Consider the following 27,893-nt stretch of genomic DNA (forward strand, 5'->3'; position numbering starts at 1 on the left):
ACACGGACAGGCGGACGGTGTTGAGATCGAGCTACACACGCACACAGAGACACACAAACACACATTCAGAGAGACAAAAACTAGTAAACAGCATGATTACCCACCCGGTGAAGAAACGACACGAACTTATAAACGACCCGAAATGGAACCGAAGCTTAAAATTCAACAGCGAAACGTGGCTTCGGTTCAACGTTGTTGTCCGTGTTTAGCACTTCTAATAAATGGGTTCAAATCGGAATCTGCCAAGGGTCACATAGGAGGCAGAGAGAAAGAGAAAGGGAAGGTGGATCGTATTGAAATGATGATGATGATAATGATAGTTAGTTAACCTATGGCGCGGCTACTCTTTTGCTGTGCGTGACACTATGCACGATCAGGTTAACACGCGCTCTTAACTCGAGCCAAAGCATTTAAGAAACGAAACCATCGATCATGACGATTTTTCCGCCATTTTACCGCTCAATACATATTGTGGAGCATATCAGAAGGGAACAATTCAAAGAAATCTACTCATTTATTTTATTTATTTTAGCTAATATTTTTATGAAACTATTATATGTTTTTGACTAGCAACGAATCATTTTAAAGACATCATTCAATTAAACGTCTTCAAACAAAGTTAGGACGATAAAATGTTTACTCACATCGACAAAAATACTCTTCAAAACGATCCGGTCGAAGCTCTTTTATTGCGGTCCAAAACGATTTTTTACCCTTTTGCTACCACTACGCTGACTGAGGAATTCGACAATCTTGTAAAACACATCAACTTCTATAATTAAATTTTATTTTGATTGTTTTGATTCGATTTTTATGGCCTGACGTTGCTCTAACGGCTGCTGACGCCATGCGCGATGCGCTCTAGGTTCGTCGCTTGAGTCTTTCGTGTGCGTTTTTTGTGAGCGTTCTCCCACCTGAACGCTCCATTCATTCGTGCTCGCTCGGGGATTGCTTCACCCCTGTTTACTAGATCTAAGCCACAAGTCATGAATGAAGTCCCCACGTCCCCAAGGCACGAGAGAAGAAACTACACACACGGAAAGGAAGCCGATCGGCTCGCTTAGTGTAGAAACAACTGTATGATGATCGCGTTTCTTTTTCCCCCCATCATTTTGTCTCGTTTCGTTGTCATTCGCGCACGACACGACCAAGGAGCAGAGATCTTCTCCCTGCGTCCCCATGCGGTAGCATCCAACTTACCCGGTAAGCAAGGAATTATAATGATGTTATAATTTATGGTCATCGCTTTTTGTCTTCGGCTCGTTGAAGGCTCGGAAATTCTGCGCACCGTGAGGCAGCGCTCAGCGCTCGAAACCATGTCGCATGATGATGAATGATAGGGGCAAGCCGTACAGCCAAACCGTCGTCACCCAGCGCGCCTAGATCTCCAGGCCGTAGTCCGCTATCACCGCGTAGCTTCTTGCTTCATTCTGCATGCTAGCGCTTCTCGCGTACACACATCCCACCATACACAGTGGAACTGGAGCGATTTGACACGAGTCTCACCCTGACCTGAGAGCCGTTCAAAGCCCAGTATCGAAGCTTGAACGATCAAAACGCTGAACGAAACGACAGAAAATAATGGCTTTGACTATTAAACTTTTGCCATTTAGAAAAGAAGCAACCGCGAGCGGGTCCCTCAGCAGAAGATTCTCGCGCAAAAGGTGTACGCAACTGAGCTACTGAGCCAAACGAACAGCGCAGCGAAGGGGTGGAGGGGGAGGGGGAGGGAACGAAAATGAACCTGATTAATGTTTTGTTTATGCTTCCCGGGTTTAGCTGTTTTCTTCCTCACCAACAACGTCCGGCCCTGCGTGCCCAAATGGGTTACCTATTTTGTGTTGTCCACCACAATGGTGGTGGTGCCAGCTTTATTTTGTTTCTCGCTTACACTGCTCAACTCATGTTCGCTATCGGGTACCGTGCCTGGCGGGCTTGAAATTGATGAAATGGTACACGAAGGGGTCAAAAACGTTGCTGCAAAAAAACAACAACGCCAAGGTGCGTGCGCAGCCAACCCCAATGGCCCATTTTAGACAGCGCGAGCTCATGGTTAATTGTTAGATATTGACGGAACAGATACCTTGTCTCCGTGCGGTTCTCTTTGGGAGTGCAAAAACTGATTCGAAAAATTAATTACTCCCACCCTCGTTTCCTCCACTCCCGGTCCATTCCCATTTGGTGGAAGTCGGCGGTGCTCGGGTCTTGTTTGACCCGAGATAGTGTACACGCCTCCGGTATAAATTCTAACCGCTCGTTGGCTTCTGTGTTTGTCTCCTGTCTGGTACACAAAGCTATCAACACATTCCTCACGCACACGCTCGCGCACGTCCGCAAGCTATCCAAAAACTGGGCTACAGGAGTGTTTTTTTGTTGTTTTCGTTCGAAAGGTTAGCAAGCGGCTCGAACAAATCGCTCTACAATCGAGACGACCCTTTGGGGTTGGGAGGATCATTAATAATCTAAGTAGGCTAGAGCTGGATCACATCCATTCGGGTTGGACCTGATGCACTTTCAATGCTGACAAAAAAACCGTTTCGCGTTGGCTAATGAGCCTATTGCATGTGTATCGAAATTGACTTACAAATAGCTACGGATAAATAAAATCGATCGAAAGCGCAAAGCTTAACGATATGAAACGTCATTCGCTGTGATTTGTTTTAAACGGATGCTTTTGATCGATTGCACATTTGATCGATTTGATATTAGACATAACCAATTTAGCTTAAGTGCCGATTCCGTAGCATAGACGTTCGATGCAAGTCTCAAAGTAGGAATTTAATCGCATTCGGTTCAAAACCAGACATGCAGGCACAGATCAATCGACACAGATTAAAAGGCAAAAAGTTCAATTTAATTTGTATTGTTTGTAAGTGATTGGCCAACAAATAAGCGACCTTATCACTGAGTTAAAAGTAAAACTTTAATAACTATAATGATTACTAACACAACAAACAGCGACACAAACTTGTAGAGTAGTGCCAGTCAAATAACATGTAACGCTGATTAAATTTGCCGAACCATCGCAGTCACAGAGTCGTCCTCGCTATATGCACGTCTTGTGAGGTCAGTTCTTATCAGTATATAACTACGGAACATTTTAGGAGGGACATTTATATTGTCTCTAGCCAATAGGTCCGGCAAAACTATCTCACCGACAATAAGCTTGAACATCGTTAAAAAGTACAAGACCTTAAAATAGTTTCGAACTCAATGCTTTGTCGACCATCGGGGCCGCATGAGAAGAGAATTAAAATTTCCCCAATTAATTTGAGCTCCCTTTCAATCATTTCCATTCAATAGCCTGAACATGAACCATTTCAGATATTCCAGAACATGAACATCAATTTCGTGCATTAATAATGCATCAAATTGCCGATGCTACAACCACTTTAATTGCTCCATCGTACCAAACGCTCCCTGTTTGTCTAATGCAAGGGTCTGAATAGAATGCTGCATTTAATTCCGTACCCGTGCCCGGCCGTACCGATAATTTCCCGAGATCCGTGATCAAAGCCGGATGAGCGAGAACGGTTCTGTGATCGGCTCTCGATCAGGTGCGTGACTTCATCGAGCCTATCGAACAGTTTTACGCGCCCGCACTGGATTGTTGCGCCGTGATAAAGAAATGTGCGTAAAGTCAGCGTACGCCAGCGTACGCGTAAACATGGCGCGATAATTACAAGCCCGTGATCTACACGCAATTGAACGAACGCTTAGAGGCTTTCCCCTCTCAGACTAAATCGGGCTCCCCGATGCATGAGACAATTGCTGCAGTGCGCCATTGTTTGTTTGTTTGCCGATTGATCGATGCCCACGTGCGGTGGTTTGCGTGTACGTCTCCGAAATAGCGTGTGCGTGATGCGTACGGTTGGATTGGCGTCTTGTACGCGTACGGTTTACAATTTGGACGATATATCAGTTCCAATTTGATCGTACTGAGGTTGAATGTGGCTCGAGGTGCTGAAAACCATAATTCAATTGTTTCTCTGTATCCAATACAAGCTTACCTACGACAAGCGCTACTTACAAGTGGAAAAATTCGTACCACGACTCTATAATTATTTATAAAATCACTTCAGATACTATTTGCGTGGCGTGTCGTGGACACATTGAGTACAAAGATACGCACAAGATGCGGTGAAAATTCTCTTCAAAAACAGGAAAAAACACTCGTTACTGCAGACAGAAAAACACAATAAAATAAATAAATGCAATCATTAAATGTCCATTTTGGTGTCAGGTGTGAAAACGCGACATAAAGGAGGGTCCTTGTTAAACTGTGCACACTTGTGTTCGCAGGGGCAAAACCTCCTGCAGTCAAACCGGCATGTGATCCGTACCGTTCCGGTTACGGCGGCACGTGTAAAATGGAGATTGGTGCGCATTTTCAATCGTCCGCAAGTGCGCGGTCGTGCGCGGTCGCAAATCCACAAACGCTAGCCAGACTCTTTCGGCTCGGCCCCGGCACTGGATAGTGACACGTAAGAGGCAGCATCCATCAGCGGACGCAATCGTACGCATCGTCCCGTCCGTTAGCTGCTGCCCACCGATTACCATCGGTAGCTCAAGACGGCAGTCCGCCCCAAACATGGTCAAACTCTCTCTCTCTCTCCCGTCCTTTTGCCCGGCGCAGGGTGAGAATGCAAAAAACGTGTTACACCGTGGCGAGGTGTAAATTGTCGCACTTTATTCTTTTCGGAATCATTCACAGCCGTCCGGCACAGTCTGTGAGGGGTGCCCCTCACGCACCTGCGTTGTAAATATATGGTGCCTCACAAAAGGGGAAGCATGATCAAATCCGGGTCGTTTATATGTGAATTTCGTTCGTTTGTGCCGGTTGTAAGTTCACGCTGCCGTGGTTTAATTTTTGCGCTCCACTTGCTGGCTGATTACGAATTCTGTCTCCATGCGTTTGGTTGGCACGGTAGCAGAGCAAGCATTCATTTCCGCGTGCTCGAATCGAACAACCTTTTTTTGTGTTAAAAAAAGCGAAGAAACTGTTCAATCAAATTATTCCCTTAATCAGCAATGCGCAGTTGTTCGGCTAAAGTAACAAGCATTGCTCAGTAAAAACACAACATAAGCAATATTAACATTTTCTTCCATTTATTGATCATACTACACGCCTCACATTTGCTTAAACGAAACACTAATTACTCTTTCACTTATCAACCACTTTATTGCCATTAAAGCTACCGAAATGATAATTACCCTATAATGCGGCACAATTAACTGCATTAAATGTCATCCGCTAACCATTCCCTGCTTAAAGACGAAAGCAGAAAAAAAGCAAGCGACGAACCCCCACAACACAACAAAAACCACCCCGCGCGACGGTGGTGGGCAGCGCGTGACGAAACAATAACCAAAACGTTACCACCTCCAAAACAATTGGCCCTCTTTATGCAAAACACCACCGAAAACCTTACCGAAACCGAACAAAAGAAAGCAACGCATAAGCGGGCGCGACGCGGCAACCAATCGGAAAGCGACTGGCTGTTTAACGACCGCTGCACAAATCATAGCGATCGGCCGTGATCGACGCTAACGACGGCGCCGATTGGATCGTGGTGCCGCTTGCGACACATATTGCCACCGCCACACACTGCCAAACAATGCAGGTGGGACCATTGCCTGGGCGCAGGCGGCAGCGGCAACGGCAATCCAGGCACAATGCACCCCATACACCGGTGGTTGATCGCGAAAGTTCAATACGCGACACCAAACAACAGAAAGGTTCGTTGCTTAAATCGAGTCAAGTCTTTTGTTTTGATGTAGAAGAAGCAAGAGGAAAAAATCTTTCCCCTTAGTGTACGAACTCGTTCGAGTTGGCGCAGCTGCACGTTCGCCTTTGTGTGCGTCTCCCCCCCTCAAAAGCTTGCAGTGAAATGAGGCGGAGCAGAGACGACGAACCCCCGACGATGCTGGAAAAAAGCTCCGATCTTTCAAACCGTGGGGTAAGTTTCGCGTCGACTTCGGCTTCCAGCATCGGAACACACATACACAGAGACAGTGAGGTGGAGTGAGCTTTTGCTGCTGCTCCCCAGTTGTGTGCCCTTCTCTGTTCAATCACTTCTTCCCTTCGCGGTTCATTGCTACCGTGCGGGCCCGATGATCGGTTTCCGATGCTGCGCTACCGATCGGTAGTGTTTGAAGGGAGGGGGACATGGGAGGAAGAGTGATGGAGTAGGCTGGGAGGCCTCCCATATGCCGTGCGGTGAAGATCGGAAGGTCACGGCTGGAACGCGAGCATCTCGCGTGCCCAGTATCGATGCGAACGCTGAAACAAGTGGGTCCCCGTGGACGGACAGACAGATTCGAGTACGAAAGGCGTGTGTGCGATGTGTTTTGGTTCGCAAAAAAGGTACGCGCAATTTCGTACGACACCAAGTGTTGTGTATTCGTTATGCGAGTGAAGTTTTTGATCTCATTTGCGATGCGATAAACTGCAAATTTTGAATGAAAAGTGTGAATGAATGTGTTTTTTTTTTCTCATTTATGTTCATGAGCTTAGGTACACAGAAGAACAAAATCACACCTTAAAACCCGTTAAAATGATAAACTGAAAGCAAAAAATGTGAAATCTTGTGAATGTGTATTTTAAGGAGAAAAAAAGCTTAAATGCTCAATCAGTTGAATTCAAACGTGTAACACTTTGGTTGTCAGGCTGCCCGCATAAACAACATAAAGCACGCAAGGAAGTGAGAGCGAAAAAAAGGGCATACCAGTGAAACATAAAACCCATACAACAACAACATTAAAAAACGAACGTTTAAACGAAGCTGCTCAAAAACAAAAACGACTCGGTACCACACAGCTGCCACTGTTTTGTAGTTCGTACGTCAAGGATCGTGATTGATAACCGGTTAATTAAGCTTCGGCAACCACCGGTCGGTACACGCCGGGGGGAACCAGTGCTCGGTGGCAGCGTCTGCCCGCTTACCCCTTCCCCACACAAACCCCCATTGTGGTAAAGGAAACTTCAACCGATGGAGACGTGTGTTTTGATACCGCAGGAATTTGCCCTGGCCGTGACAGGTATCGGCGCTCGTCACTCGCCGGAACAGACGGCCACCGTTTGGTCCAGCGTGGCGATCCCCCAGGGACGCCTGTGCTACCCGTTCCAGGGCACGGTACGGATCGACAACCTGGCCATCTTTAGCGCACTGCCCGAGGATGATGTAAGTAGCTCCCGTCACGCCACTCCAGCCTCTGCATGTGCAGAACAGAATGTACAGAATTTTGTTCACCACCACCGCGCAACCAAAGCACCACTTCGGTATTTGTACTCCATTTTTTTGCGCTCTACTTCTGTGACGCTTTGCTGCACACTATTAGCTGTGGAGGTTTCATTTTTTTCTTTTTTTTGTGTGGTGGAAAACCTCCCACCCCTATACACGGGAGCATACGGAGCGTTTTGATTCGCTGACCAGCGTGTGAGCTGCGATTGTGCGCAGTCGGGCGTAAAAGGAAAAGGAAACCTTACGGCACTGGCGAAAGCCACCCTCCCATGACGGTGGGAAACTTCTTTAAGACGCTCCTATGGGTTCCAAGGGGAGAGAGAGAGCTCAATACGCGGGCCACTCCTGGGTGTGCGGAAGAATAGTTTCTCAAGAGCAGAACACCCTCCTGCAGCACGGGGGATAGACTTGTTCGCGACAATTAGAACGCTGTGTTTTCTCTTAGCCGTTTTGCTACCCTGCTTTTCTTTTCGTCCTGCCGCAGACCGGGAGGGTTGTGGAAGGAATAATAATTATGATCGAATTAAAATGCGGGAATTATGAGGGTGTCCGAAGGGGAAAGTTTGGTACTTATTCTTACACATTTTGTGGTCAGCACTAACGAAACAAAAAAAAACGACACCAAGCGACGAACCCTTTTTTTGTGTTAAACCATCAAGATCGGGGCGGAACTAGAGAAGGCTTCATAAATGTTCCCACGCACTTGCTAGCGGTAGAAATTCTTGATGAATTGTTTGTCTTGAAAGAGGGACAAAGGGAGCAGAGCCCGAGCATAATGATTGTCTTGGAGTAAACAAACGAAACACGCCTATTGGTAGTTTTGTTAAAAATGTAACAAAAAATGTAGTACCATCACGATGGAAAACACATTGTAGAAAAGGGGAATGATCTTAGACTGCCAGCGAACGAACGGGGTTTAACTTGTTTCCTTCACATAGCCACAGTTTGTAAGTGTGATCTAATTGGAAGGAAAAGCGTCTCCCTGGTCCGATAGTGCACATAACGATCTGGCCACCGGCGGTACCGAACCGGCTCGGCTTTATTAGGGCCCGTCCGTCTCACTTTAATTAGATCGATAATGTCCCATTTCATCTATCCCCCTCACCCTCTTAGTTTCCTTATTGAGAGCGCACACCCAGCTCCGGCCAAACCAGTTCCACAATTAATCAACGTAACGATCAGCAGTTCATTTACACTTTTTCTCCACGCACTGGACGCGTCGATCGCAGTCGCTGGAGAAAGGAGACAAAGGGAAAGAGAGAAGAAAAAAACGGTGCACTCACAAATCAATTAAAATGCAACGTTCCATATGAAACCTTGCCGTGGCAGTGTCTCTCTGTACACTGTCACCAGTCCCCTCGGCTACCTCGCCTGAATACACTTTCAATTTCAACCTGAGCCCATATGTTTCCCCGGTACTGCTGCTGAGTCTGTTTGCTAGCAAAACGAAGCAATTAAATCATAAGAAGACGCACCAGCAAACAACTCACGCAACCTCACCGCAACATGCTGTCGCGACCCCACCCGTGCCCTGCCAATGACCGGTTGCTGGTTGCTACAGTTTTTCCCCACCGCAGTTGGAAAATGCCTCGGAAGATCGCATTTCTCTTTCTTTTCGGTCGTGCGAGTACCGCTTTATGAGCGCAGAGGAGGGGCAACATGGCTATAAGCAGTGCCGCTGCGTAGAATTATGATGCTGTGCAATTGAATAATAGAGAAACATTCCTGGCAAGCTTGAAATAGAAATGACTGCATCAATTAGCTGGGCCACCGGCCCTATCGCACCGGGTGCGGCAAGACAAGTTCATGGGCTCGTGCGAGCTCCTGGCGTGCAGCGCACTGGTGGCAAAACCCCCTGTGCGAAACAGGTGCCAACAACCTCGCTGTGAATGGTGTACAACCCATGGCCCGATGGTGTAGAGGGCTGCAATTTCCATAATCAAGCCACGACTGCTACATGATAAGCGGACGTTGAACTTGCCGAGCGGTGGAAATATTATTATTATTTCGGGTGCATTACTTTCACTAGAGAATCAATACGACGAAGGGTGTAAAGAGGATTTTGCATAATTTATTTATGAGATAAAGCTCCCCTCTTAAACAAGCCCTGCGCGAGTCACATAATGCAACACAATTAGCACAGATTGCGTCTCTAGAGTGTCAGCGTGAATGACCTAAGCTTGTTGTGGCATTAGCCGCAGCACGTTGACGGGAAATTGTCTCACAAACTTGAACTTGAAGTCAGTGGTCCGACTTTTTACGACACGAGACATCCAACAAACGGGGCGTTGCAAAGCGGCATAAGAAAAAGGCAGAAACAGCATGAGACGAACGGTCCCTTTGGCCAATTCGAGATAGATGGCGCCGATAATGACGAATTTGGGTTATGGAGAAGTGCATCACAAGAAACCTGAAATAAAAAAAAGGTTCTGCCTGGTGATCGATCGGAAAGAAGCAGGCCAAACGAATCCGAGAACCGTAACAAAGGATCGAGATTCCTGGCCATTAAAAAGTGAAGGATCGTTAGGAATGGTTTCTGCAGGTGCAGGTGCAGCATTGGATTTGATCCTGCAGCCCGCTCCCATTTCCGAGCGAACGATCGCTAATTGATGACCTTTCGATGCGCTTTGGAAACGGTGCTTGGGTCGTTGCATCAAATCTTCGATCGAGCCGCCGAACGTTCGGACGAGAGGAACAGAACGGAAGGCGTGTGAAACATTTCGGCTAAAAGTCGGGATTTGAGTGCTGCATTTATGGCTTACCGTACTTGGGGCCATAAATTCGTCGGTAGCGTAGAAAGAGTCGATGGATTGCATCGCGACGGCGACGTGGACGGTGGAAGTAAGCGGAAAGCCTTGCGGAATTTGATCGCCACATTCGGTTCGGCCACATAGTCAATTCCCACAGTCGAGTGTGTTTGGTGGACAGGGTCGCTTTTTTGCTGTGACAACCTAATCAATGACAACTCGACACCTGGACAACGTGCTCGATATGCCTACACCTTGCTCTTGAGACAGGGATTGAAGGCGTTGAGACATGAAATCCACTTCCCAGTGCGTCGTTCTAGTTGACTGGACCGCCAACTCCAAAGCATGGAGGTCTTGCTGGGATTTGTCGAGCCAATATTTTAATCTAAGTGCATGGACGAATATGCATTTCGAGACGCGTGGACACGACTTCGCTTCCATAAAGGGTCTCGTGAGCGCTGTGGACAGCGGCAATGATAATAAATATCTTCTCTTTGTCTAGTTGTCACACACCGAGAGGGAGATTTGCTGTTGCCTTGGACGGTTCACTTAGTTCTTGCGATGTGATCGTGGGACAGAGCTTAGGACACACGATCGCCCAAGAAGAGATCCATCAATGTGTGAATGTATTAATCAAACGCAAACACCACAAAGAGGCATGGCTATTTAGAAAGTCCTACCGTTCGACCAAAACAAAGCCCGTCCCCGGGGTTGGTTGATTGATTTTTAATTATTTCTTCGACCGAACTTTCTTTGCCTCTGAGCTACCGGGCAAACGGGTAGGTTGACTGTAAGGTTTGATAGATGGCTTGGAGGACACCTGATGCTGTTCCATCGATCATCGGAGAAACTGACATCGTCTGACATCGATCGACTATGGATCGGGCGAAAGTCTTAACCTCACTTTCTGGATCATGTTTCCGTAATCGAATCCTTTTTCGTTCGATCCATTCGCCGGAATGCAGGACTAATCCTCTGGTCTTGCATCATGGTCAGTGTTATTGATACAGGCTCCGTTTTCTGATCCAATGGTCAGGTGCTATACCGATACCCTTTCCTTGCGAAGGTCGCCCGGTTGATGGTCCATAAATTCTGTACTTAAGATCGGTGTCCTGAGAACCCAAACAGGCTCCTCTCGGCGTCTGCGGTACAGCGTGAGCGTGAGAACGTTCCCGTCGATGCATCGATCCTCGGATCCGTCTGTCAGCTGTCGCAAAGGGGGAAGTAACGAAGAACGTACGTGCGAAGGAAAGTGGTGGAAAATCAAGGACAAAGACAGAAGTCAGTGCCAGCGAGTTGCATGTCAAAGTGTCCCAGCTCGTATCATAATCGTCCTCATCCGGTTGCAGAAGAGCAGCACACGCAAAGCCAAGAGACAGAGCAAAGACTGTGCGCCGACCAGCGCGACTCTGTTTGATCTGGTCCTTCCATTCTCATTCACTCGATCATCTGACAGTTATGGTTATTGAATTGGCAACCCATCGCGAATTGTAAGCCGACCCGACACGCACACAAATACACTCGGGATCTTTATGATAATTGTGCAAATAAAGATTGGATTTTAGAGCCCGCTGCTTCTGGATTGCATGCCGGTTCTACTAGCCGTCTGTGGTCCGGGATGCAAATGAGTCGCGTGAATCACCCGGAACGACTTGTGCGCAATTGAGTTGTTGCGGAACAGCGGGACTTTCTCCCGTTGCCAGCGACAATGCACCAGAAGCAAACACGTTTCGAGTTTTGTAATTAAACAATTACTTAATTATGCATAATGCGCAGAGATACTGCACTCGCGCAACGGAAACAGGACCAGAAACCATAGAGCCAAACTCACTCACGCCAATGGTATCATACATCTTTCCAAGACTCGTTCCAGTCCAGGTCGAGACTGTAGACTGCATTGGGATGTACTGTTACCGTCTGCTGGCGGAATCGATGTTACAGTTGTTGTGATGTGTGTTTGGGTCGTGCATCTTGGCTACCGTTGGAACAACTCAATCGCTAATAAAGACATCCGTGAAGTGGTCGATACGTTCGTTGGAAACTTTTGTTCGAAGGCGCTCTTACAACGGTTTAATTGAGTCTCCGCTCACACTTCGCCTGGCGTCGCTTCTGGCTTGTGGAATGCTTCCCGGCCTGTTGACTACTGGATTAGCTCCGACGCAACCTCCACGATCGACCGAGTGCCGTGACATTAGGCTCCAAATTCAGTTGTTCTTGTAGCCGCTGATCCTCACCCGGTGATCCCGAGATAAAAGGTCCGACCGTTCATTTGCATAAAAGAGTCAGTGGGCTTCTTCGTGGTCCGAGTACATCACGACCATGTTAAGCTCTCTGAAAGCCTTTCCACGTACCGGAGCGCTGATCCCTGCTTTGTGGTCGACAGGGAGTCTCGAAGAGCTGGTTGTGCGGAGAAAATTAATTGAAACCAAATCTATTTCCAACAAGGCATTCCTATGGCTCAGAAGACTCGTGAGGAAGTCTATGGGTTTGTTGTTTGGATCGTTTGGAGCGTTGAAATTGGCGGTTGCGATCGTCGCGACGAGATTTACGAGGGTCACAGAAGCTAAGAAGTTGGGAGAACAGAGCATGTGAGGAAGCTCTAAATTAGTGTCATTTGTCGGGTTTTCGGAGCTTGTTGTTCTTCCTGGTTGGGGACGCCAGCCAGTTGGGTGATCGTTTTAGAGCTAATAAATATTAATTTGAAAGATAAATTGATCACGACTTTGGCCGGTGGTCGGTGAAGCGCGAACCGCAAGGGAAACCAAAAGCTCATTCTAGCTATTCAGCCTTGCCGTCGCCGGCTAACCAGAAGCAGTGCCGGAAGAGCTAACTGGCCAGAATATCCGATAATGTTCTCGGTTGCGTTCATTACCGAAAATGAGTCAGGGCTTTTGTTGTGAAGTTATGATTCTTTTGTTCTGGATCAGTTCGGTAATTCCCATGTTTGTGCTCATCTTGCGCAGGTCGGCGGGTTTGGGATGGGTCCGGGTTGCTTTGTGCGTGTCTTCTTCGTTTGTGAATGGGACGCGTGCCAAGGAAGAGCTCATTCTAAGCAAATAATCAAACGTAGCTCTAAATCAGTTTGCGGTCAGAAAGTGAGGAAGGAAATTGGAAAAACGTGATCATCTTGCAATTGTTTCCGTGGCCTGATTATTCTTACTTTCCGTGTTTCACTAGCGTCTTGTTCTTTGTTCTCATTCGACTGCTTTAAATCTGACCTTGGAAGTAGTAATGTGCTTCTTATATAAACCACGTGGAAAGCCTTAGTATTAGATGAAGATTTTAAGTCAAAACGACGAAAAGAAACATGACAAACGTCTGAAACAAGAGTAAAAGATATTCGTACACTCGCTGTAGAACAAATAGCTCAATTCGGATGATGAACGCGTTGCCACGCTGGTGGAGCCTCCGATACAGTAGTACGTCTTGTATCGTATTTCAACTAGATGCTAGAATCTGATTGCGATCCCAGCGTGGTTCCATACCAAGGCGTTTGACCCATGGCTAGCGTGCTTTGAGAAAGATATCTACTCCAAGAATAGCGTCTCCCATGGTTCCGGAACAAATTGAAGTTTATGTGCGTCTAAAATCTATCTCCCGCTGACCTCTGGACACGCCAGCACAACGCAAGAAGCTTGAACGAAGAACTCAAGGCATAAACAACCGTCCACCGTTTGAAGAGATCGATGAGCGATGCCGTGCTTTATTGGAGTCATTTTTATGGCAATCCGTTATTTTACTGCCGAAAGTCGATGGACCGAATATGTCTATCGTCGGTACGTATCTTATTGCTCCCACCCCGGGAGTTTCCCCTGAGAGTATCTCATTTAATGATGATCGTTCGTGCAGGATGCTATCGATCTTTATGGTTATTCTGGATAATCGGAAGGATCGACTGGTGATGGGGTGGATCAGTGCGAGTAGTTTGTTTCGGAAATTAATAGGAGCCGAGTCTCTTCTGATTCGTTTCCTATTCCACCGAAAATCTGATAATAAACGTATAAATCAATAAACCATCGTTTCGGTGGTGGTGCCATTGGCCGGTAGAACGCAGGAAGCAAAACTAGTTTTCCTACTCTCCACTCCAGTTGTCTGTCTGCATACGAGAGCGGGATTGTCTGCATGAGTAGATTCGTTCCCAACGCAATAGTCGAACCTCAACGCAAAAAAATGGCATAGCAAAGTGTCTCTCATATTCATAAATCAAATGCGATAATTGTGCATAAATTGTCAAACACACAATTTGTTTTCCTCCATCAGGTTGATCGTGTCGCGTGGAATTGGGCGAGGCATCGCGATTGGCGGTGTGGCTTGGTGGGTTGTTGGTGTGTGTGCTAGAATAAATCACCGAGAAGCTGGAATGTAGACGAGTGGGAGCTTGGAATGGACTGATAAATCAGAGAACAATCTGCAGTGACAATTCTTTCACTTGACAGCAACGCTATTTGCGATCGTTGAGAAATGAACCCAGCACATCTTGGTGTGTTATGAGCGGTGAACTGGTTTTGCATGAGTTGTATGATGACAGAACATGATTTTCATTGGTTGAATTGTAGATTAACGTTCCGTTGGCTCTAAAGCACCATGGAACAACACAAAGTAGTGGTAAAGAAAGATGAAGAGAGGGTCCCTTGAAGATATGTTCCTATTAAAAATACCTCCAGAAGATTCTTGTAAGCCCTTAAATTTCTCATGCGTTTGTTCTACGAAGAATAGTCCCAACATATTTTCAAAGGGGAATTTCCCATTATGCGCTACATCAACCCATGGATCAAAAGCATTTTTCCTTCATAATCATCGGCAAGAATGAAGGGATCAGTAATCATCTCCAACACATTTTTGGGCTGATGATGGCATGTATTCAAGGTCTTGTAGGGACAAAATTCGGCCATCGATCGGTTTTATGGCATGCATCATCCCATTGGAAGGGTTTGTTGACTTCCCGGGAATCGGTAATGTCTTTCGCATGCCCTCGGCCGCCTTTCGAGCGACGATCGGTAGAACAGCGAAATTGCAAATTATGATCATCAATTCGGTATCACTTTTCCTCGATCTTTTTTCTTCCTGTTCCCGAGAGTGGCGATCGCGCGTCTGCTGATACGAGGCGCTGGTCCAGCGTCGTCATCGCGGGGCATCTTCCGCGACAGCAACAAGTAGCGCGAAGCGGAAATTTATTTTATCTCCTCATATATATTCATAAACATTTCTGCAATCTTTGGTCCGGGCAGTAATGGCGATTGGAACGATCGATCGACGGGCGATCGCTTGGGAAAGCGACTGCTCGTACCCGTGGCCGGCAGGTGGGCATCGAAATATATTATCCAACATTTGTAATTTCGATCTGTATCGATCGGGAATCATGAATGGTCTGGCCGGCTTTTCCTCGTTCACTTCGCTGTGTCCACTTAGATATGTATCGCCTAAGGGTGAACGGAGGCGATCGGTGGGGAGTTCTTGGACAGGGGACGACGGATGTTTACACTCGTTAAGCGTCTTTTTACGTCTTTTGGTGTGGGGAGATCGATGGAGTGGGGAGATGGTGCGTGGCCATGTAAAGTGACAATAGTTTAACGCGTTAAAAGAGAAGAGAAGGAGAACGATCTAGCCACCCTCGGTGTGCGGAATGCTCGGTGTAAGTGTCGGTGGTTACATGGTTGAGTAATTTTTCATAAATCACAAGAGAGGGGAACGAATTACCCTGGGGTTGGTTGTGTCGGATAGTGCACCAGAGTGGAACGAGGCGTATCTAAGGGTAGGGGAAAGCACATTAAAAGGGGGCGTTACAGGGTCATTAATTAAGGCATTACGAGCTGTCACTAGCGATGCATGATCGTCATCACTTTGGAAGGGTAAATCACGCAGAGTTGAGTGAAAGCGTACACAGGAAATGACCATTTGCCCTCCTTTTAGCACCTCGTTGTCGTCTGACAGGTTGTTAGAGCATCACAATAACCATATAGTCTTCTTTTTCGCTACAGATTCGACACCGGTTTGGACTGTACGACGAGATCACCAGCATTAATGGACGAACGGTACGCCACTGCAACTGGATCCGGTTCCTGCGAGTGTCGGAAACGTACGGGCCGCAGGTGAACGTGGTCTGCGCCAAGGTGAAGGGTGAGCCGATCTACGAGATCGTGAAGCCGATCCCGTCGCACCAGGAGCTGGTCGTCTACTACCTGCCCGAGGGCCCGGAGGAGCTCTTCTTCATCCGGATGCGCAGTCAGCTGTATCGCCAAACGATGGACTCGATCCTCGAAGGTAAGCAGCGCCCTCTCGCCATTTACGGGGAGTCGCAAAAGAAACAAAAGCCCTCGCGAAAGATCATCGCGCAGCCTATCTCAGATAGCATTCATTTCACCCATCACAGTGTGTGTGTGTTCAGCTTCCAATGCCACGCACCACACACACATTCGGTCGTTCGGTACTGCAAGAGCGATTTTTCGTAATAAATAAAATAGTGATTTTATCAATAATAGCCGGCTCTCGTTTGTGTAATCGGGATCATGGGCTTGGAGGAGATGTTGTTGTGCCCGACTCCTCCAGCTCACGGCCCCGAAAGAGCGCTTAAATTAATACACACAAATGAGTGTTGTGTTTCTTAACAAGAAAATAATTGAAATAATTCGGTAGATTACCCTTCGAGATATTGGGCCGCGTCGTACGGACTGGTGGCATTCCCCTGTTTCCCGAGCTCGCGAGACCCAAGATCGAGCGAGAATTCCGCAACTCACATGGCCATTTCCTTTGTTGCTTTGGCAGCTGCAGCTTGTTGTTGCACCTTTCGACTCCGACTGCACGGTTTATCCGAGTCCGAGTGCTAACTCAAAGGCATTTATAATGATCTCCTTTCTGGAGAGTTCGGAGTTCCGAGCAAAACCGCGCCTGCCTGAGCCCGAGGGAGAATCGGGAGTAATTAAGCCCGAAACTGATTTCCATAACACTTTGGTTCGCACAGCCACACGGAGCACCGGTGGGAATTAATTTCCTGTCACCAGTGTGCTGGTGGCAGTGCCAGGAAGCTTACCGGTTGCAGCGTGAGACTGTATGTGTGTGTGTTGCTGTGGCAAATGATAAAGCTCCCGACTGCACAATTAATGAAGCGGTGTGAAATGAATGTGCTAGATTAGCGCTAATGATCGTCGATTAATAAACGAGGCGTTAAGTGTAGCAACACAGCTCGGCTGGCAGGAGCAAATCCGCATGTCCTGAACTACCTCTGTGCGATCGCTTATCAAGACCGTCTCTTTCTCTCCAAACTCTTTCGCAGACTCACCGCTGGACCTTTCGACGTCGCTCCTGTCGCGGGTGATGCTACCGATCTCACCGTCCTCGGGCGCCGAAGATGAGCACAAGTCGGTGTCGGGCGACGACTCATCGATCTCGATCTCGTCCGGAGCCAGCACGGGCGGCGGCGATCGCTGCGAAGGTGCACTGGATCTGGAGCTGGCCGCCATCTCGAGCGGACCCGGATCGAGAGCATCCCCCAAGGCGCGCCCCTCAGCACGGTCCGAGCGGGCCATGCTACCGTGCGAGGTGTGCGGCAAGGCGTTCGATCGGCCCAGCCTGCTGAAGCGCCATATGCGCACGCACACCGGCGAAAAGCCGCACGTGTGTGGCGTGTGCGGCAAGGGCTTCAGCACGTCCAGCTCGCTCAACACGCACGTCCGGATACACTCCGGGGAGAAACCGCACCAGTGTCAGGTGTGCGGCAAACGGTTCACCGCCAGCTCCAACCTCTACTACCACCGAATGACACACATTAAGGTAAGATCAATGCAATGTGTGTGTGTGTTTTTTTATAATTTCGAAGTGCAAATTTTGGACAGAAATCCAAGAGATGCCGAAATCGCAGCAAATGTCACGAACATTCAGTAATTAAAACATTTATCCCCTTCTTATCGATTTTATGAGTCGTTCTTTTCCGTATGTGTCCGTTTGCTTTCGGGGACCATCCCCAACGTTTGTGTTTTTTTATGATTATTAGCCCACCTTTAATTACCACCCGGCAGGCCCAGTACGGATAGAAACTGCAAGAGATCCGCATCATTTGCAATCGAAAAGTATTTCTCAATTTTCGCTGTTTTGTGGCAAAACAAAAGCAGCAAAACAAGAACTCCATTGGGACGATCGGGTGACAACGCGTTCTGGAGAGCGTTCGCACCGAAAGAAAACCCCATAAAACCCGTTTATATCCATTCCCTTCCCTTCAAACGGCCGAGAAGATCACTTTCATCCACATTCGGCGTGATGCTGGTGTTTCCGAGCATCTCCTCCCAGCACTTTCAAGGGGGGACTTAATTAAACAGAATTTATTAAAAAGATAATTAGACTGGTTTCAGGTCTTTCCCGATCGGCGGTTTTTGGTCGGCGTCAAGCCGTGCCATATTCACAACGGATCTCACGGTAACGGATCGATGGGAATGCAGACGGTGTGCGATCGAGAGTCCGTGCGTCGATTCCATCAATCAAAGTCAGCTTCAATGTTGTCACCGGTTCGATTGTGGCTCGACAACCACGCTTCTTTCCCCCCTCCAAAACGCGCCAAACGCTTTGAGCCATTCTTCCCGTCCCCATGATCGATAGAGTTGTACCGGATTTTGGGGCCTCCTGTCGCCCGGTATGACTGATTTCGGAAATATCAAACCCAGCCACACGTTACAACGATCGTATATTTACATATTCTTTTGAGGGAAGGCGGAGTGGACAACGAAGCTTTCAGCCGCCCAAAGTAAAGGTCACCCCCGTGCACGGCTTAATTGAAGTTTTGTTTTCGAAATAAAAACATAGTGGGGTGGGAGAGCGGGGAGAAACATGAAACCAAATGCGATAAGATATCGTATCGTATTGGAATACAATTTTCTTTCAAGCCATCTGCTACATCTGCCACAGTATACACTGCGCTTGGGATGCGGGGATTTGTTTCTCTTAATTTTGCCTTTGTCCGGCCCCTGATCGGTCGATAAAACTGATTAGCTTGAGCGGCGGAGTACGGCGCAGTCCGGCATGTTTTGGCATCGAAATTGATCTCAACTTTTACCTTCTACATCTTTTTGAGCCGCTATTTTGTAGCGAACATCAGCTTGGAGTGTATATTTTTCAATACATTTTATTCGTTTTCGGCGCAATTTGCCAGTCAATGGAAAGCTCCTGCCGGATTGGCAGCACTTTGGCTAATGTTTTAATATTCGAAATTAAAAACTGAACGACAAACGGGACGGGAACCGTATCCCCGATGCAAACATTCATATTTCCCCGACCGGAATAGCAACAACACTCAACTGCTTGCCAAATGAAGCCATTCCGTCTACAGCCGACCGGTTTCGGTGCACTTTTTGTTTTTTGGTTTTGTTTTCGGTGCACTCTACAATCAGAAGCAACCGACGAGAGCCCAACAGAGCTCATTAGGAAGTAAAACAGAGACGGATTGAACGAGTTCGTTGTTTCGCACAATTTAACTTACTCGCTTAACCACAGAGATCCTTCTGGTGGTGGGCTTCTGGTTGTTCGGCATGGCGAACAGCACACACACTCACACAAACACACACAAAAGACATTAAAGCGCCTCACCCGCACGCCGAAAGGTACACACAGACTGGCCGGGATCGCCGCCGTTGACACACAAAGGCATCGCGAAGGAAAGAGCCAAAATCGAGCGCTCAGCGATAATGCACCATTTAAGTTATGACCCGGTAACATTTTACCGTGTATCAATATACTCCTTCGTCTTTTCTGTGTGTTTTTTTCGGAACCCCCTGGCACGGAACGGAACAATCCTTATCCCTTGTAGCACCGCATGGCTTACACCCGAAAGTCACCCCCGAGCGGTGTGCATGAAAGCAAACGAACGCGATCTCGTTTCACCTCCTTGGTTCGCGCTTAGTTGTGTTGCATTATTTGTTTTGAGCGTTCCGCGGAAGCTTCCGGGAGTGTAATCCGGCACTCCGGTAGCTGGCTACGGAAAGCGCTGTGGCGAAAGCACATAATCGAAAGTGATGCCACCGTACCGCGGTGCGCTCGTTTGCCTCGGTTTGCCGCTGGCTTTAGCCGGTGTGTGCTCACACACAGCCACCACGAATAAGAACGTCGTGAGTTACGAGCAGCTATTAGTGAGATATGCTTTGATGCGATGCCGACGCCGCAGTTGGGGCGAATTTTGCGAGCTACCGACCAAAAAAGAAACGAACTGCAAAACAAAACTGTGCAAGATCTTTACCCTTTGGTGGGGGTTTCAGAGAGTATACGTTTGTAGCGATCGCTCCAAACAATCCACAATAATTCGAGTGCATTCTTGGGATGTTGTTGGATGGTGGAAGATGGTAGGTTTGATAATGCTATGAAAACTGTTGAATCATCCAACAGAACTTTCTCATGTTACAGAAGTCGTTCAAAGAGTCCTAGCTAATTACTAAATTGGTCGAATTGTTCTCAATGCTTACAGTTCAATATTATCAAGTGTAAGAAAACCATTAATAGGTAGAATACAGATCCTCACAAGTCTCTTTGTAGAGAAGAACAAGGAGTTATGCTGAAGTTCTCCAATACGAAAAAGGACCAATCAGATCAAATCCAGCAAATATCTAGTCCGTCATATTGAAAGGATGGAACGATTTTATCTTTAAATAAAGGACACATGTCGTAGTCTTTGCCCTTGTGTTCTAGGATAGAGATCATCCATAAATTACGTAGCACTAAATGCGATATTTTTGAATAAGATTCGGTTTATTAATGTGCAAGATTGAAATGAATCAGAATTATATGTTTGCATAAAATTCAAAATATAGAGGCATATATGATCCTTTTAACCAAATTTTAATCTATTCAATGTCAACATGACGCTTTTGGGGCATCTTATTCATTGTTACTTAACAAACATTTCAAGCTACTCTCCATCATACGTAACAAATCGTAACGCTGGAAGATATCTCCTCTCACAGACGAGAAAGTAACGTCTTTTATGGATGACCTCTTCATACTTAAAAAAACACTAAAATAATAGAAGTGACCGTTGTAACGAACATTTTAACATTTTAAGGTTAAAATCGTATTGCACTCTACCGAGGAATTGAGACTTACCTTATAATTAAATGAACCAAAATGGTGATTACAAAGCAGCTTAGGTAAAGGCTGCTTAAGTACTGATTGGAAGTTACAACTTGCAACATGCTGTTTGCGCGATGGGGTTTGATAAGAACCTTTGCAAGTAACACACCATTATAGCCTCAATTTCAACTCCATTAGCACATTCCTGCACACCAAATGGCCTGTGCGTGTGTGTTTTTTTTGTAAACAAGCCATCCACAGCATCCCACTTCACAAAACAGCGACATTTGTTAGATACCAGAGTGATCCGTAACAACCCTTCTCACAGCACCGCAAGAGCGCAAAACACATCCGCTCCTGCCGGACAGGATGATTGCCGGCAATCATAAACCAATAAAAACTGAAACAATCCTTCCGAAGCAATCAAACCAACCGATCCGGAGGAGGGGAAATGATGCCCCGTTTTAGTCCCTGCACGGCCCAGCATTAAGGGTTTGCCGCCTGGGGAAGATTTTTATCCAACATTCCGGTCCCGGACACGCAACGTGCCTGCACATAGCCCACCTGCCATCGAAAGCGGTGCGGCGGCATTGCATCCTTTCGGTCTCCAGGCGGTTACTGTCCTTGGCAAAGAGAAAAAGAGAAATAGAAAGAGGGATAAATGCGAACAAGCGACGAACCTTTTAGAATCGATTTTTATCACATTTTTACCTTTTAATATTACTTGCAACGCATGCACCGGTTTCACTCTTTAATGCCAAGAAAAGCAATGCGCAAGGCATCCCCTCCTCTTTTAAATGTTTCAATTCTAACCGCTCTCTCTCACTTTGTCTGTCTTTTGCTCCACTTTCACCCATCCAGGATAAACCGCACAAATGCAGCCTCTGCTCCAAGTCCTTCCCGACGCCGGGCGACCTGAAATCGCACACCTACGTCCACAACGGGTCCTGGCCGTTCAAGTGTCACATCTGCAACCGTGGCTTCTCCAAGCAGACCAATCTCAAGAACCATCTCTTCCTGCACACCGGTAAGTACGGGACCGTATGCAATCCGATTGCGCAAGTGTTGCGCCTTTGCGGTGAAGTCAAGTTCAGCTTATGGTGTTCGCAAACAAAAAAGAAAGGAACAACGATAAAGAGCAGTCCCTCGGGCGGGAAGAAAGAAGAAAAACAAAAACACAAAAATAAAAACGGCAGCGCTCACTCACCTGTTCGTTAGTGAAAAACATTAACCAGCAAGGCTCCATTGTGCGCTCTCCGTTCTGTTTTTCCTCCTTTGCTTGAAGGACACGCACATGGCGTTTGCAGGCTCGCAGGCTGTCTGGTGGCTTGGTGGCCATTGTTTTGCGTGTGTGTGTGTGTAGAGCGGAAACATTTGGCTTTCGACATGCTTGATTTAGGGGTTCCGGAACTGTAAGGGACCGGCAACATCACCACCACCACCACCACCAGCAACACTAACAGAAACTCCAATTTATTGAGCCCAATACGGGAAATGTGTGCCGGCTTCGGACGGCATATGCAACCCCGAACTGAGCCTCGAAACACTCTTGGGTAGAACTGTGTGGCTCGAGAAAGCAACAAAAAAAAGGTAAAACTCAACCGGTAAGAAAAGGTGAAACCGTCAAGTGGCCCGTTTTGCTGCAAAGGACGCACCGGACGAAAGGACGATCATCATCAACAACAAATGCACCAACACTAACGTACCAGCACAACTTGATGCGTAAAAAAATAGAGCGATAAACGGCCCTCGAGCGCCTTGTGGAACCCTTCGAACCGTGCTGGTCCTGCATATCCTTTTTCCTGTCCTCTTTCTTTAACGGCCATCCTGACTTCCTGACTTCCTGCGCGTTTGCCGGTAACATAGAGGTAATATCCCTCTTTCTCTCTCCGTTTGCAATCGTGGCTGTCGTCATCCTTTTAGTGTGTGTCTGAGGCTTTCCCATTCTACCCACAGGAGAATCATTTTCACGCAGGATAATATTTTTATAATCCACGATAACAAAAGCACGATGAGGACAAACTGTAGATGCGGGCGAGCGCTAGGGGTGCCGTCTAAATTAAAGTTCTATTTCCTCCCCTGAAAAAAAAACCCTTTTCTTCCCGTCCCGGCAGCAGGTTAATTAAGGAAATGCGTAAGGTGTAAGATAACACGCACATAAAAAAAAAGATAGCGCAAGAAGAACGAAAAAACAAGGATCCTCGCCGATCCCTGTCGATCATCATCATTCCTTCCAGCTTTCACGCCATTGTTTTGATTGATGACGGCCATTGCTTTCCCTATTGGGTTGTGCATTGGGTTTGGGAAAAGTACCCACAGGTCTGCCTGCCTGGATTAAGATTAATTTCCCGATAGGATCGCGTCCGTTTAGATGGAAACGCTGACCTGCACGCTATGATAGCTCTATTAGGACGATTTTAATCCGGAGTGAGATGCGACCGATCGGCAAAGGATCGGAGCTCAGTTCTCACGGTTTCGAACTGAGCGCAATCTTGGCATCTTGGTCGCTGTGGCCCCTGGTTGGGATGCCGGGAAGAACGAATCCAAATAATGCACGATAATCACCTCTAGCTGGCCTCCGGATCCCCTGCTACTAGCAGTTACCTAAGCTGATTTGTGTCCGCGTCATGATCGTGTGTGTGTGTGTGTGTCACTATTACACGAAACCTTCAAGCTTCGAATCGATCAAATCTCACAAACTCCAATCGTACACACGGCGCAAGCAAAATGCTTTTAAAATCACCCCACACAACAACTCCACTCCCCACCGCCATTCCAAAACCAGTAGCGCAGAGTGGGAATATTTATGAAGCGGCTGGTCCTCATCTCCCCGATCGGGATCGCGGTTGGGATAATTTCCCTCTATTAATTACCATAAGCCATAATTAATCAGCGCGGTTGGGTTGGCAAGAAGGTGGCCTTTTTTTGCCCAAAATCATAACCACCGGAGGAAGAGGCTGACGATGATGGGCGCTGCTGGGGAAAGTCTTCCACTTCACTTGGTGTGTGTATGTGTGTGTGTGGAAGATATTAATTGCCTTCCCGGTGCTTTGCTGCTCAGATCGGATTCTAGTCTGGTTCACCTTTGGGGGTGGCTTGGGGTTGGCGCCGTCCCAAAGCGGGATTAGAAAACGGGGGAGTTTATTTTTTGTTTTGTTTTATTTGGTTTGGTTTGTGTCTCTGTGGGGTGTTTCAAGTAAGTTTGATAAAACATTCTTAATCGGAAGAGAATATTCCAGATAGATGATGTAAAATCATCTAAAACCCCGAGAATGATGCTTCCTAGTTTTTACTAACAAGTGTTAACCTAAAGCCCAATCTTGAGCCACCTTCAGCGAATGTTAAACGAACTTTTTAATTAACCCAATGCTTCCCCCGACCAAAGTTCATGCCCGCATATCCCGTAGTAAACACTAGAAGGCGGGATCCGTCAAAGACGATCACGATCCTGCCGCAACTGCTGCCACCATCATCCCAAAAGCACCCGAAGAGATTGATCTCTCTCTGCTCTCTACTCTCTGCTCTGTCGGTAACGGGTGTGCGAGAATACGATTAATATAAATTATAACGAAAACACAATAATTTAATACGCGCCCCAGCCGTACACGCATGCCTGGCGTTGTAAACTCTCCCAGTGCGCCCTGTTGGCTTCTGCGCTTTGCTCGAAGTCGTCGTGCCCCCGGTACGGTTGGGCTCTGTTGTTTTAAGTAAAGCCTAGAAAGAGGAGAGAACTGCAGCGGCGCAGTGACTGCTGCTGAAGAAATTAAAACTAAATTGGTTTTTGCTGCCCCCTCCGTGCCAACCGGGGCGCGTGTGGTGCGGGGTGCCATTTCCATAGATCAACCTGATGCTTACCGCGTTCTCCTGCACCCTTCCAAACCATCCAGCGGCAAGCACGCTGGATCCGCTTTGTGCTCCGAGCTGCTCGTCTCCTCCGTTGCTCTGAGGTTTGCATGGGGATGTCGTGATTTATCTGTCTGGGATCCGCGCGTTCCATCCCTGCTGTGTATCCCGGGGGGGGGGGATCATTCCACTCCACGTTTTTTTTTGTTTTCCATTCTCCCGAAAACCACGATTCAATCTCATTCGCAATGCGCTTCGGTCAGGCAGCCATCGAGCGGTAAACGAGGACGTGTGGAGGTAAACCGGGCGCTTGGTGGGTCCGAACTGACGAGTTTTGGGCTGCTGACGATGATGCTGCCGTTTTCTGTTCCAGATCATCAGCAATCGGGAAAGGGTGGACGCCGCGGGATCTAGTGTGGTATTTACTTTGGGGAATACATATACAACATTAAACATTAAATTTTGTGTGTCAGTTTAATGTTTAAAGAAGATCCAACACGAAGCTAAAGCACTATAACGAGGGCAAAACCATTTGCAGCACCGCAAAAACCACAACACCATCCGCCAAACCACTAACGATGACTGAGCATAATGTCCTACCAAATTATCGTCCCACAAGCACCGAACCTGATCTGGCCTGTCAGATGCTACTGCACCAATGCAATCGCAGAGTTTTGCCATCCCCAAGGATGGGACTGTGTGGCGGGAGGTGGGAATGTAAAATTAACTGTGACGATCCTTTACCACCACAAACGGCACTTCTCCTTCTGGGGCTTGAAAAGTGAAGTAGCTAAAACGATTAATGGGACTGAGGGATATTTATAAAGGTAGCTCTTGAAGCTGAACTTCAAGCTCAAGATTGATAAAGTTCGGCAGCAGCCAGCCGTTAGCCATTCTTCGTCTCGTGAGTTTGCCCTTTTTCGCATTTGCCTTTTTGATGCATGGAGGTTAAAGGTTCTCAGTGGCTTCCATGTCCCTTTTTTGTTGTTCCATTACGTTGCTTAATGAGGTACATTGGAGAGAAAAGTGAGAATAGTTGTTAAAATATCATTAATTTCGAATAGTTTTGCATCGCGTAATTTTAACATTATTTTACTAACTCAAACTTTATTTTTTCTTCCCTTTCTCCCCCACGCAGGTGATAAGCCCCACGTTTGCGAGGTGTGCAAAAAATCCTTTGCCCTCGCTTGCAACCTAAAAGCGCACATGAAAACCCACGAAGGTAAGCCGATCGAACTGCACAGCTCGTGACGAGTAAAACGCTCACTAACACTGTACGCTTTTCCCATCCCTTCAGAAAATGCTTCCCAGGAGTCCGAGCTGGACGTGGACAGCGATCTGCGCAGCGATGGGGAAGAGATCGGGCCACTATTTAGCTACGAAAAGCGGGAGGAAAGCCCTTCCCCGCTGGAAAGCTCCGACAGGCACGACAAGCTGAACGAACGGCTGCCCCGCTACCACTGGCGACACGCGAAAGCGGAACCGATCACGAGGAGTCGCTGAGTCTGGCGTTCGTCAGAACAAAAAAAACCTTGGCTGTACATAGTAATTAAGTAGCGTAAGAAATGGGGGACCTTTTTTCCCCCACCCATATTAACGTCTCGTGGTTTAACAGGGGTTTTTCAGGGGTTCTCATAGTTGTGGGACACTTCCTTGACTCTTTCTTATTGGAGATGAACTTCATATCCTTGGAAATCCTATTGGAACCTAGGAAAGAAACCCTATTGTCCAACAAGGATGCTATAACGTCCAATTCTCATTACATTACAGGGTGTTTCACGATTTATTGGTTGGATCCCATCAATGTTTGAGATCCGTTTCCCACTCATATTTTTTTGGTGCGTTTTCACGATTTGTTGGCCGTTTCCCAGAATTTTTTGGTCCAATTGTATTGATATCTAATCGGAAAATACCAATAAATTATGAAAACAAACCAAAAATCTATGGGAACTCACCAAAAATTTATGGGAACCCACTAAAAAATCATGGGAACTGGCCAATAAATCGTGGGAAGCCCTGTAAGTTAAACCCATTTGAAGTAGAAAAAAGTCAATAAAGTGTCCAACAGCTATGATAACTCCTGGAAAAAACTTGTATCAGACCACCGGAAAGGCTAATACTGATTAAAACATTGATTTTGACTGACTGACTGGCCCTGAAATATGTTTTGATATTTCGGGCAAAAGAGCACACAAAAGAGAAGCCTTGAAATGCAATTAAATCTACACATTAAATGTAAAATATATTTATTAATAAAAACAAAACGAAAAACAGCGAAACTCAACTGACGCTGACCGCCCTTGCGCAACTTCGATAACGTTTTCCGTACGGGCGGCCTACCTGGCGATGACGTTGCCATCCAGCCCACGCGCTGCGTACGGCGCAAAGACGGTTTTGCGGTAAAGTGTGAAAATAACTTATTACACCGCAAGAGATAGTCCATTATAGTATACGCGCCTCTAATTACATAAATCAAACGCAAACCGATGCGTGGAGCGTGGCGGACCTTGCAGTGCACAGTAGACTAAACCTCAGGTGACAAATTGGCCGCTATCTATAAATCTTTCCCTCCATCCTTCGACCCCATGCTTGCCGTGTGTCTAGCAGTGTGCCCACGTGTGACGGCAATGATGCGTGGGGCATAAGTATGCATTTCAAGCGCATATTAATCCACGCTCGAGCCGATCCGATCGCCAAACCAAAACCGTACGATCGCAAACCCGACCAACCCTCCCTTGTTGGTAAAGTGGAACTGGAATTTTCACACAAAATTATCCTATGCATCAAACGTGACGGACGTACAACGTGTAAGCTGTCGATCGGTTTTGCTGCCCGAACCTGCGCGCCACCCAATCGGACGTTCGATAGAGGGGGGAGAACCGGAGGGTTGAGCTAATTAGAAGCAAATGTATGCAGACACCAATCACGCATTTGTGGCTTTTATCGAAGGCGTTGTTTTTTTTATTATTTTTTATTCCTTTCCTTCCTACCATCGGTCACTTTCGTCTAATTCTAA

General features: G+C 47.1%; 1 protein-coding gene across 2 annotated transcripts; it reads left to right on the plus strand.

Moving 5' to 3' along the window:
• The first annotated feature begins 6,260 nt into the window (after positions 1-6,260).
• LOC120903498 (zinc finger protein 235-like) lies at positions 6,261-27,161 on the plus strand. Of its 2 annotated transcripts, XM_040312967.1 has the most exons (7): positions 6,271-6,367; positions 6,518-7,184; positions 15,970-16,252; positions 17,262-17,758; positions 21,896-22,061; positions 26,016-26,099; positions 26,175-27,161. In XM_040312967.1, exons 2-7 carry the CDS (start codon positions 6,993-6,995, stop codon positions 26,378-26,380), a joined length of 1,428 nt encoding a protein of 475 aa, XP_040168901.1. In that variant the 5' UTR covers positions 6,271-6,367; positions 6,518-6,992; the 3' UTR covers positions 26,381-27,161. The 2 variants fall into 2 exon arrangements, with proteins under 2 accessions (XP_040168900.1, XP_040168901.1); XM_040312966.1 differs by having other exon boundaries at positions 6,261-7,184.
• The last annotated feature ends 732 nt before the right edge of the window (positions 27,162-27,893 follow it).

This window comes from Anopheles arabiensis, chromosome 3, assembly GCF_016920715.1.
Source record: "Anopheles arabiensis isolate DONGOLA chromosome 3, AaraD3, whole genome shotgun sequence".
Lineage (NCBI taxonomy): Eukaryota > Metazoa > Arthropoda > Insecta > Diptera > Culicidae > Anopheles > Anopheles arabiensis.